We start from the raw sequence: 13346 nt of genomic DNA on the forward strand, positions 1-13346 counted from the left end.
GAACAATACAGCCTTGTGTTCATTAAAGTTCAACTAAAGACTCTTGAATGACAGGTTAAAGAAGTACCAAATACAAAAACTACATGATGCACAAGCTTCATACAATAAACAAAACTGCTGAAGTGTCCTTCATTTGTGCCTCATGTGCTCCCCCTCCCAGACACTGCAGCTCACAGTGGCACACCACCCTACCTGCGCTACCATTGGCGGCTACAGCTGTAAATCACCGGGTCCCAGCTGGAGATTCCCCGCCAGCACCCAGCAATCGCTGAGGAACAATGTAAACAATACATATCTCTCCCCAGTCAGCACCAGCATGCTGCTTTGTATTGCTCTGCATAGCAGAGCAATACAAAGTAGCATGCTTACACAGTAAAACAACACACAATGTGAAACACAGCACACAGTTAACCCTTTGATCGCCCCAGATGTTGACCTCCTTCCTGCCCAGTGTCATTAGTACAGTGTCAGTGCTTTTTATTAGCACTGATCACTGTACTGGTGTCACTGGGGACATCAGTGGCAGTTAGTCAGTCGTCCCCCCCCCCCCCCCCCAGTGTCAGAATGCCTGCTGCAGTCCTGCTATAATTTGCTGATCGCTGCTATTACTAGTATAAAAAAAAAAATTCCAGTATACATATCACCATTTGTAGACGCTATAATTTTCACATAAACCAATTAATTTACATGTATTGGGATTTTTTTTTTTTTTTAGCAAAGGCATGTTTTGACCTAAATTTATGACAAAATTAGATTTTTAAATTTTTTTTACTGGATATGTTTTTAAACAAAACTCAAAAATATTGTTTTTCTTTCAAAATTGTCCCTAAATTGTTTATAGCACAAAAAAAACGCAGACATGATCAATTGCCACCAAAAAAAAAGCTCCATTTGTGGGGAAAAAAGGACATAAATTTCATTCATGTACCACATTGCATGACAGCGCAATTGTCAGTTAAAGTAACGCAGCGCCATATCACAAAAAATGGCCTGGTCAGGAAGGGGGGGGGGGGGAATCCTCTGGAGGGCAAGTGGTTAATACAACATACAAAAAATAGAAACATAGAAATGTGACGGCAGAAAAAGACCAAGTGGTCCATCGAGTCTGCCTAGTTTTTTTGTTTTGTTTCTTTTTTGAGGGGGGGGGGGGGGCTGTTCTCGGTTTTTTTTTGGGGGGGGGAGTGTTTGTTAACTTTTTTTTCTGAGTATAGATCTATGCTTGTCCCAAAAATGTTTTGAAGATATTTACTGTTGACTGGCTCACTATCTCTGCTGGAAGTTTATTCCAAGCATCAACTACTCTTTCAGTAAAATAGTACTTTCTGAGATTAGTTTTGAACCTCCTCACTGCATGTCAAATGTCTGCATTGAGATCTCTAATGTCTGCATTGAGATCGCTCTTTAGAGAGAAAAGCTAGTGTGAATGAGCCCTAATGGTATGTTTTGAACAGAACTAAAATAAATCCCTGTATCGAAGAGCATGTGACAGTGCTGGACCAATAAGTGCTGTCACACAGGGAGTCCATAGCTTCTACTCCAGCAATTTATAGTTAGGACAGGACTTTAGCTCCCAGTGGCTGAAAGGAGCATCAAAGAAGTTAAAGGTAGGCATGTATATACTGGTGGGAGGAAGGCCATTCACACCAGTGAACCACGCTGATCACATGGTGTGCACTGGGAGATACAGTGGTGATGTGTCGATCTCTGTAACAGAAATCTAACAATATATCGCCAATTTAAGAAAGTGAAACTAAACCAGAGGGGTGCACAAAAGAGGGTTTCCTGTTAATCTAATGAAAGACACCTTGAGATTCTTTCTCTTAGGAATTGAAAAGGAATGATTAAAACAGGCTGTCAGTTTCACTTTAAAAAGGTTGTAAATTATATTTCATTAAACAAAAATAACAAACATGTTAAACTTACCTACTCTGTGAAATAGTATTGCACAGAGTGACCCTGAACCTACTATTCTGGGGTCCCTCACCAGTGACCTTGGCTCCTCCTCTTCTCTGCCTGCCACCATAGCAAGCTGCTTGCTATGGGGTAGATGTGCGGGCTTGCACCCTTAGCTGGGCTGTGTGAATCCATAGACACACACAGCACGGCTCAACCCCAACCCCCACTCTCTGCTCACAGGATTTGATTGGCAACAGCAGGAGCCAATGGCTGTGATTGGACACAGCTGATCACATGACAGAGCTGACGCCATCGGCTCTTTCCATTGATCGGTGATCTGCTGTGTCCCAGGTTAGAGTGGGAGGATGTCATGTGACGTCCTCCCAAAACGAGAGAACCGGGTGGGAGGTGGTTAAGCAGAGCCCCCAGAGAAAGCTTGTCCTTGGGGCATTGCTGTGTATTCATCCTTGAGCCACTGCTCTATGCATCCATAAGACATATAGAGCCATGTCTCCCGCCCCCTTCCCTACTCTCTCCTCATTGGCTCACTGGCTGTGATTGACAGCAGTGGGAGCCAATGGTCTCCCATTGCTGGCTCAGCCAATGAGGAGGAAGAGTCCCTAGACAGCAGAAGCTGTCATGAATGTCGCTGGATCGGAGGGGGCTCAAGTAAGGATTGGGGGAGCTTTAGATGGCTGCTGCACACAGAGTTTTTTTGACTTCATGCATAGAATACGTGAAGGTAAAAACCCTTGAGCCTTTAGAACCACTTTTAAGTGCTCTCTATATTCTCCTATTACACACCCAGCACTCTCTGTCCCAACCAATGTTAAGGAGGATATGAACCACGAGGGGAAGCACTGCCTTTTGGTGTCTGAACTCTGCCTTTGGATACAGGTGTGACTTGAATATCACTTCAACCAACTCCAAGAGAGTCTCAGAGATTGCAGATCATTTCTGGCTTCTCTTATCTCAGCGCCCACAGTCTGATTTGAAATTTCAGCTGTTGCACAAGTAATATTCAAAGTGTTTATTAACATTAAATATCTTGTTATTTGCATAGAAATCTTTTTATCTGCATGCACATAAAGCCCTAGGCTTGGTTTATCAAGTATTTCACTCTACTAAACAAAGTTTTCCTGACCTATGAAAATCCTGAGTCCTCTTTTTGTTGTTGCTCGGCTCTGTATCGTCCAATAAAGAAATACAAACAGTCATGAACAAAAACAAGCAAAGTCGGGATGCTGTGAAATAATGAATAACCTACTGAGTAATTAAATGAAAGCATTTGACAAGCATAATTTGTTTTTTACTGAGCTGTGCTGCTCTTATGGCAAGACTTTTAATGAGCCGCAGTAAAAAAAAAAAAAAGTATAGCTGCAGAAACATTACAAATAAACTGGAACTGTGAGTAACCAAATGTAAAATAAAGAAATCTTTATTAAGCTATGTCTTCACAGTTCATTGTAATCACACAATGAATCGATATACTGCACTGCAAATGACTCTGAGCACTCATCAGGGCTAGACATGACTATATGTAAATACTGTATTCTACTAAGGAATAATTGGCATGTTTTCTTTATGATGTTCCTTTTCTATTGCTTAAGACATTTTTATATAATTTTGTCAGAATAAAAAGTGCCTGTTTTCACATACAATACTACAAGAAGAAAATATCTGATAACAAAGTACATAACCTGCACCTTACAGTCAGGGGTGTATTTACCAGAAGGCAAATAAGGCATTTGCCTAGGGCGGCACTTTTTCAGGGGTGCAGCACAGCCCCCCAGAAGAAGGGAAGGAAGAAGGAACACATACTGCATGATGCAGGTGGGATCCTAGAGGGGCTGTGGGCTGCTTGCGTTGTATGCAGAGCCCGACTCTCATTCCTGGGGATGTCCAGAGCTGTGAAGGTGAGTGTCTTCTCTCTCTTGATGGGGGGTGGCCAGTGTATGGGGGGTGGTGGTAGTGGAAAGCCCTATCGGGTGGGGGGGGGTGTTGTTGGCCAATGTCAGGCTCTCTCTGCGGGGGGGGTGTTGGTTGGTGTCAGGCTCCTTTCCACGGAAGGGGGGGAGGTTCACTCAGAATCTTGTGCACTTCTGCTTTGAAGCCAATCAGCTTCCAGGTTTTATTGCTAAAGCTTAATTGAACAAGCTGAGGTTCGAAGTTGATTGGCTACCATGCACAGGTGCATGAGGTTCTGAGTGAACCAGCTTTATGCAGGCCATACATGAGTCGAATTTCCGAATGATTTTTCGTCTGAAAATGGAAAACGTTGTTCGCTCGGTAATCCGATGGTGTCATCAATGATTTAGAAAATCGGCCGACCAAGTCATAAATTTCACCCTATATAACAGGGGACACTTCTTTTCCTTCCAGCTCATGGCTCTTGCGCATATTCTTTTTGGAAAAACAATCGTATGATTTGACCATCATTGATTAAAAAATCGGTAGTTTTTCACTAATTTTCCAACATACCAGATCACCGAAAAGGGGAGCAACCACGAAAATCGGCCAGTGCCATTGACCCACTAACAGAGCGAAAATCATCCGATTATTCTTAGATCCGATTTTTGGCCGAAAAATTGATCAAATTGCGACCCATGTATTGTAAAGGGCTGAGCAAACTGTTGGTGCTATAAAAATCCTGTATAATAATAATAATAATAATAATGTATGGTTGGCATTAGAAAATCTTCCCCATGGTGTCACGAATCGGCAGCAGAGATATCCAGATATGCGTAGCTAAACTCTTTGACCACTTGCCCTCCAGAGGATTTACCCCCCTTCCTGACCAGGCCATTTTTTGCGACACGGCGCTGTGTTACTTTAACTGACAATTGCACGGTCATGCAATGCTGCACCGAAATTAAATTTATGTCCTTTTTTCCCCACAAATGGAGCTTTCTCTCAGTGTATTTGATCACCTGTACTTTTTTTTTGTGTGCTATAAACAATAAGATCGACAATTTTGAAAAAAATATATATATTTTTGACGTTTCGCTATTAAGCATGTTCAGTAAAAAAATTTTAAAAATCTAATTTCATCATAAATTTAGGTCAAAGTGTATTCTGCAACATGTCTTTGCTAAAAAAAAATCCCAATATGTGTAAATTAATTGGTTTACGTGAAAGTTATAGCGCTTACAAATGGCGGTATATATATACTGGGATTTTTTTTACTAGTAATGGCGGCGATCAGTGACTTATAACGGGACAGTGGGACTGCGGTGGGCATTCTAACAGTGGAGGGGAACTGACTTGGTGTCACTGACATCCCCAGTGACACCAATACAGTGATCAGTGCTAATAAAAAGCACTGACAATGTATTAATGACACTGGGTAGGAAGGGATTAACATCTGGGGCAATCAAAGTGTGCTGTTTTACTTTGTGCTGTGTGTGTACTTTATACTGTAAGCACACTGCTTTGTATGGCTCTGCTATGCAGAGCCATAAAAGGCAGTGTGCAGGAGCTGACAGGGGAGAGATCTGTGTTGTTTATACACAGGTCTCTCCCCCGTCGGTGATAGTTGGTGTCAGCGGGGGGACTCCGGCCTGGACTCGGTGATTGACAGCGGAGGCTGCAAATGGCAGTGCGTGTAAAGCCTGTGCACGCACCCCTTACCCAGGACTGCAAAATCACGTATATATATGTGATTTTGCACAGCCATGCTGCCCTGTATCAGTATTTTTGCTATAGGACGGCATGGAAACGGTTAAAAGGTACCTCCACTTTCATAGGAAAACAATAGCAAAAAAAAAAATCTAACATATATGATTGCTACATAAGTCATATTGTAATTGAATTTTATTAAAAATTACCTTTCCTTTTGTCTGCAGTGTTGTAGTTTTCTGTAAAATTCAATGCAATATGGCAACCTGGAGGCGTTACGTGCACAAATGGTATATGGAGCACCCCACCCAGATATGTAATTTCCTGCTTGTGTGATTGGCTTACTGAATTCCCTAGGAGTCTGCACTTTTATTGCATCCCCTGCAATAAAAATGTCATTTTTTGTGAGATACCCCCAAAGGGAAATCACATCTTAAGAAATGCAGTCCCTGCCACTTGCCTCATTAGAACTCTGCAAGTGCAGCAGCTAATTGATAATTATAAAATCACTCCCATTAAATTCATTTTGCACATTGGCACAGAGGGGGTTATTTACTAAAACTGGAAAATACAAAATCTGGTCCCACGCTGCATAGAAACCAATCAGCTTCCAGGTTTTATTGCCAAAGCTTAATTCAACAAGCTGAAGTTAGAAGCTGATTGGCTACCATGCACAGCTGCACCAGATTCAGTTTTAGTAAATTTCTCCCAAAGAAATAAACAACTATTTCTTTAGAATAACAAAAGGTATGAATCTGCCACAACGTTTGTTAAAATCCCTGCAATGTGCATAGATCACCCAGAGGGAAATGTTTTTTTTTTTCAACAAAAATAGAGTTAGGGGGCGTCCAGGTCTCAACTGCCGGCTGCTGTCATTGGCCAGGCGGGGATGACGTCACTCCCTTGCATGCGCGGGAGTTCAGTCAGATTCAGCATTGCTCAATTTATATAGTGAGCTGCGCATGCGCAGCTCACTTTACAGGGGCGGACAGGCAGGTAAGTTACAAAGCATGTCTCTTCTGCATTAAAATGCCTGCCTGCTCACTAATTTTTTTTTTACCTAAAGTTCCACTTTAAGTGAAATTTATTTACAGTAAAACGAAATCCAACCAAACACCAGCACACAGCAAACATAAAAATATAAGTGAACCAAAAACCCAGTGACAGAATACCTGAATAATAACTAACAAACAGCCTATCAACTAACTATACACTGTATACTTTATATACAAAATAGGGAACACAGAAAAGCAGGGAAAACTGGAGGCGCAAGGAACAGATAGGAAGGGGGAACCAAAACTGAGACCAGGAACAAGTTAGAGCAGGTACAAGGCAGTAGGATGTAGGGTACAGCGTACAAGGCAGGATCAGGAACAGAATAACTCTAGAAGTATCTGGCAAAAAGTAAAACACTAAAACAATAGGCAGTAGTAATGGTGGATCTAAATACCTTTCTAGCAGCCAGCATCAGGTGGAAACAGATTACTGGGATCTGCTGGCTGCTGAAAGACACCTGCTGGTGAACAATGGAACTACAACCTTCTGCTCTGAGAAGCGCAGTGCCACCAGCAGGTGATCCAGATCCTGACACCAGGAAGCATAGTCTTTCATTTACAAAGGAGGAGGGGGATGGGTCTTGCAACTCCGTCATTGGGAGTCCCATTGACAGAGCCTGGAAAGAAAGCAGCTTCCTGATGATGTCACAGAAGAACATAGCGGTGCACAACCCAATTGGTGGAAGAAGAAAAGAGCATCTCAGCAGGACAATGCTGGATCCACTGGGTGGGTGAGTATCTGAACTATTCGAAACCCACAATCCAGTAAGCAGGAGTACAAAAAGGGAGAGGGGTGGGTGAAGATCTGCTTTAAGTACATATAAAATGTAATTCAATAACAGCTGCTTTTATTGAAAACGTGCATGACAGAGGTATCACCAGGCTCAGAATCGACAAGGACAAGGTAAAAGGTGTCAATAGGACAAGAAATGAGTAGGTGCAGGTCTTACCAGGACAAGAAATGACAAGGTCTAGGTGTGACCAGTATAAGAAATGAGAAGGTGCAGGTGCTGCTAGATCAAGAAATGTGGCAACACAGGAGCGCAATCGGGAGGCACCACCATCCTATAACAGGAAGTGTTTGCACTTTCATGGCAGGATCACTAAGTATTATTTCAGCAAAAGTGGAAAATATAAGAGTTTTCAAAACTAAATTTATTAAATGTATTGTAACATGTTAAAGCTTTTATACGTTTTTAGTGATTGGGTTTACATTTACATTAAAATATCTTTTTATGTGATTTTCACAGTGTTGCATGTTCAGTTGTTTATATGTTCATTATTGTAATAATTGTAGAGATTTGTAAATTCACCACTAGATGCAGGACAAACTATGTCAGTGACTTATGCAGCAAGATAATATAACAACCACATAGGGGGATTATTGTTTTCAATTAGTCAGCCAACTCATAGATTTGCATTGTGAGTAGGACTAGTAAGCACAACCATGGTGTAGCAGGAAGCAGTGCCTGATTATGTAATGAACAATTATGTCTTCTCCCATGTATTGTGGAACTTCTATTTATGGTATATCAAAAACCTCTGAAAAGAATACACATACCCTTTAAATTCACCCCTACTTTTCTAAAGAAATAATATGTACTAGCTGTTTTGTCCTGCTATATTTGTTCATGCCAGTGGTGTCCTGAGGCAGGCATGAACAAATATAGCAAATATAGCACTGGGTGACACCTACCGCACGGGGTGACACTGGACCCCCTCCACGAAAAGGTAAGTTGTAAAGCAAGCCAATGATCCCCGCAGGATGGATCTGATCCATCCTGCGGGAATCGTCAGCATCAACCCTATACGGGGTGACACCGGACCCCTCCACGAAAAGGTAAGTTGTAAAGCAAGCCAACGATCCTCGCAGGATGGATCCGATCCTTCCTGCGGGGATCGTCGGCTTTCTTTACAACTTACATTTTCGTGGAGCGGGTCCAGTGTCACCCCGTATAGGGTTAATGCCGACGATCTCTGCTGGATGGATCGGATCTGCGGATTGGGGAGCATAATGGATCAGAGTCCAATCCATTATGTTCAATCTGCAGATCCGATCCATTCTATGGGGATCGCCGGAGGGGGTGTCACCAAGTGTTATCGCATCGGGTGACACCAACCCTAGGGTCGTCTCTGGTTCATGTTGTGGATGTACCAACTGTGCAGTGGGAAATGTTCCAGTTTTGGAGACAGCCATGTTGGGGCTGATTCACTAAAATTAAGTGGAGTTGTTGGAGCGTATCTATAAAGACATCTGTGTAAGATAACCCAACCATTTTATACTCACCGCTCCTATGCTTGCCTGCCGCTGCTTTTTCTGCCTTCTTGCTGCTTTGTCACCAGTTAACACCTTGTATTTTGCAGGTGTGGTGGGGGAGCGCTATGGAGGTGGGTACAATGCGGTTGGGTAGGTGGGCTTTACACAGACACTGTCCCCTTGCCCTAAATGGGCACATAGTCTCTTTTAGAAAATATTAACATAGTTACATAAATATGATTTTAATAGACATAATGATATATATTATAAATAATAAAACCTCTGCCTGAAATATATGGGAATCATTCTCTAATACTGAAGGAACTTTTTCTTTTTTTATTATGTTATGTTTTCTCCTCAAATACTTAGGTAAAACCAAATAGGTCATTTTTTGTGTTTTATCTGTTCACTAGGAAAATGACCTAGCAGCAAGTCCCATTTTCAACCTCATTCAACAGGATGTGGTATGTGGCAGCTCTATATAGAAATGCACGCATTGGTTTAGGTAGTATGAAACTAGAGCTTGTTCATAGTTACGGTGGACATTTAAGTGAGCATCTGCTTAACCCATGCTATGGAAAACAACAACTTCACTTGACTGTTGCAGTGCTGCCCTCCATGTATGCCTTTACTCCCCTTCCCTTTGCTCCCTGTCACTCTGGCTAAAAAAAGTGAAGAGAAGAGGCCCTGTCTAAGCTAAAAGTCACAAGTGTTTACCTGTGGAGGAGTTAAAAATGTAGGTTTGTAGCCATGCAATAAAGAATAGGTTAGGATCAGAACTTAAAAATCCTTTGCTCCTATGAAATACTAGAAGCTTTCCTCTTTTGCTTTATTTTTCAGTCATGATGATGAGTAGAAACAGAAAAAGCATAATACCTAGTTAAAATAAAATAAAGGTGTCACTAGAACAAGAAATGACAAGGTGCATGCATTTTCAGGACAAGAAGTGAGATGGTACAGGTGTCACTAGCATAATAAATAATAAGATGACAAGAAATGATAAAGTTCAGGTGTCAACAGGCCTGGATTTACATCTCAAAAGCCTATAGGCAATGAATTCTGAACCCCCCCCCCCCCACAAACCCCTAAACATAAATTCCTTCTGCAAGTTAAAATTCTCCCCAAACAAAAATGCAAAAATAACCCATCATTTCAGTCCACATCCCCCTCCCAGCACATAACTTTGCCCCCCCAATCCCTCATTCCAGCTCAATCTCCCCCAATTCCCCACAAATCACCCTCCTAGCACACATCCTCTTTCCTTCCAAATCCCCCTCCTAGCATAAATTCTCCCCCCAAATCCCCCCTCTTAGCACAAATCCGCTCCCCCAAATCCTCATTCCTAGCGTAAATCCTCCCCCCAGATCCTCACTCCTAGCGTAAATCTTCCCCCCAAATCCCCCCTCCTAGTGTAAGTTCTCCCCCCAAATCCCCCCTCCTAGTATAGATCCTTTTCCCCAAAGACCCTCTCCTAGTTTAAATCCCCCCCCCCCCACATCTCCACTCCTAGCGTAAACCATCCCCATAAATTCCCACTCCTAGTACAAATCCTGCCCCCAAATTCCCACTCCTAGTACAAATCCTGCCCCCAAATTCACCCTCCTAGCACAAATCCCAGCCCCTCCTCCAGTGCTCCCCTCCTAGCACAAATTCCCCTACCCTTCCTTCCTATTACCTCTCCCTTCCCAGCACAAACAGGCCCCCCTCCAATCTAACAGAAGGAGTGAGGAGGTGTGGACTCTCTGTGCTCCCCCCAAGCCGGCCTTCCCATGAAAATTGTATTCAGGCCCGCTGCAAGTCCAACCAACGAGGAGAGAGCTGCCTGGGATTACAGCGCTCTTCCATACAGTGGATTACACAAGATCCTCTTAAATTGGGTGGTACATGGCTTGTTTACCTATATCCTACCTCCTCCAAAGACTGCTCATCTCCCAGAAATGTTGGTACAGGGCGGGAAATTAATGCATGTACCGTCCAATGCTGTGTAATCCAGTGTGTGGAGGAGCGCTCCACTGACAGAAGCGGGGAGCGAACAGAGAGCCCACACCTCCTTCCAGCTCTCTTCTTGCTGACAATTCTGCTGTCTGGACTTGCAACAGACATGGGTACAATGTTTATAGGGGGCACCTTGGGGGACACAACTGAAATAGAAAGGGCGCCTGTAGGCATGTACCTACAGTGCCTACTGAAAAATCTAGCCCTGGGTGCCACTAGCACAAGAAAAGACAAGTTACAGGTCTCAGGACAAGAATGAGGAAGTTTAGGTGTCACTAGGATAAGAAATGACAAGGTGCAGGTATCAACAGGATCAGAAATGGGAAGGTGCAGGTGTCACTAAGACAGGAAATTACAAGGTGCAGGTATCAACAGGATCAGAAATGGGAAGGTGCAGGTGTCACTAAGACAGGAAATGACAAGGTGCAGGTGTTTTCGTAACAAGGAAATGAGGTAATACAATGTCATTAGGAGTGCAGGTGTGACAAGGACAAGAATGAGATGGTTCACTTTTCAATAGAAAGAAATGAAAAGGTCCATGTGTCACCAGGACAATAAATGATAGGCTACAGGTGTCATCAGGAAAAGTATGAGAAGGTTCAGATGTTACCATGACTAGAAATGAGAAAGTGCAGTTGTCTTCAGTACAAGAAATGACAAGGTGCAGGTGTTACCAGGACCAGAAATGTGAAGGTGCAGTTCTCAGCAGGACAAGAAATGTGAAGGTGCAGGTGTTACCAGGACCAGAAATGTGAAGGTGCAGTGCTCAGCAGGACAAGAAATGTGAAGGTGCAGTTTTCAGCAGGAGAAGAAATGATAAGGTGCAGTTGATTTCCGGACAAGGAATACAAAAGGTTCAGGTGTGATCAGGACAAGAAATGAGCAAATACAAGTGTCACAAGGATAAGAAATTAGAAGGTGCAAATGTCACAGTGACAGGAAATGACAAAATGCAGGTGTCACCAGGACAAGAAAGGAGAAGGTGGGGGTGTCACACTATCTAAAAGGAAAAAATATTTTTTTTTTGACTGGAGCTGTACTTACATTATTCTGACTTGTATGTGAGATCAGCTCATTTGCTGGTTAGCTTTTTTCTCAGCCATAAACTGATTTAGCAGAGCAGACCATGGCAATGACAGTATCTTCCTCTGAACAACCACATACTTCTAGAGGGACTAGTACTCCAATTCCTTCAAAAAACGGCACACAACAACACACAAAGAAGAAAAAGAAGGGACAGAACATACAGTAAATATTAGAAGATCCAGAGAGGAGGGAGGAGGAATCGACAATGGACATTTAGACCGATATCCTCTCAGAACACATCCACACAAGCCAATATATCTAGTGTATTAAATGTGTGAAGTAGGGTTCTGACCACAGATGAAACATCTTTGTTGTCCAAAGGTCTTACTTTTTGTCCGCATATACAACTTAACTTCTTTGAAACCATAATTAATATAAATAAAATGTATACGTAATATGATCATTAAAAGATATTATATTTGGTACCGAATAGGTTAATGTGAACCCAAATTTTGAGGATTTTTCAGCATTTGATTTCAATACACATTTATCCTCTCGGGATCATTATGCGGTTATTGCTTTATAGGATTTGTTAGATGAGAGTGGTTATATGGCAAATGATAACAACATAGGTTATGTTCATAAAGTACCCCTCAAAGTCTGGTCTGATTTTTATCCTGTTGGTTCCCGTTCTGCAGAGATGGATACATTTCAAAAATTAGTGGAACAAGATCTTGTGAGACTAGCCACTAAGATCTCCTCTAAATCTCATACAGATAATGATAATCTCACTGTAGGTGAAAGGTCAGCTTTACATAGTTTGATGTCAAATCCATCTATAGTTATCCGTAATGCTGATAAGGGTGGGATGGTAGTAATAATGTATGAAAAAGAAGCTTTGAGACAATTGAAGACGTATAGGATATTTTAGGGTGATCAAACTAAAACATTTAAGATGACTTTAGCCAAGGAGGTCTATTTGGGAGTTTTTAGCTCCAAGGAAGCACAGTCCATTGTTCCAGACTATCCTATTCTACCTACATTTTACCATCTTCCGAAACCTCATAAGGGTCTTGATCCCCTCTTAATCTCCCCATAGTGACTGGCATCGGTTCTTTGAATGAGAGGCTTAGTCAGTGGTTGGATGAACAGTTACAGCCTTTAGTGAGTAGGTTGCCAGGATATCTTAGAGATACTAACCATTTTTTAAAGGTCATGCAGGATGTAATTTGGAAAGAGAGTTACATCTGGATTACATGTGATGTAGCCAGTTTGTTCTCTTCAATCCCACATAATTTAGCCTGTGTAGCAGTTATGTTCTATCTGCAGAACTATACTGACGTGTCTCCTGAGCATTGCAGATTTACTGTGGAGGTTTTGGAGTATTTGTTACAACATAATTATTTTGTTTTTGATCATGTTTTCTATCTACAGAGGTGTGGGGATGCGATGGGGGCTAAGTTTTTGCCCTCACTTGCCAACCTATACATGGGTTGGTG

General features: G+C 42.2%; 1 protein-coding gene across 1 annotated transcript in view; it reads left to right on the forward strand.

Moving 5' to 3' along the window:
• SAMSN1 (SAM domain, SH3 domain and nuclear localization signals 1) overlaps positions 1-13346 on the forward strand; it is a 132926-nt gene that overhangs the window by 15013 nt on the left and 104567 nt on the right. Inside the window, exon 3 of the mRNA XM_089682889.1 lies at positions 9240-9290. Coding sequence (XP_089539015.1) covers positions 9240-9290 — 51 coding nt within the window. The remainder of the gene's footprint in view (positions 1-9239; positions 9291-13346) is intronic.

Source organism: Staurois parvus, unplaced genomic scaffold, assembly GCF_062004578.1.
Source record: "Staurois parvus isolate SC_StPar_1 unplaced genomic scaffold, SC_StPar_1.0 ptg000299l, whole genome shotgun sequence".
In the NCBI taxonomy this organism is placed as follows: Eukaryota; Metazoa; Chordata; class Amphibia; order Anura; family Ranidae; genus Staurois; species Staurois parvus.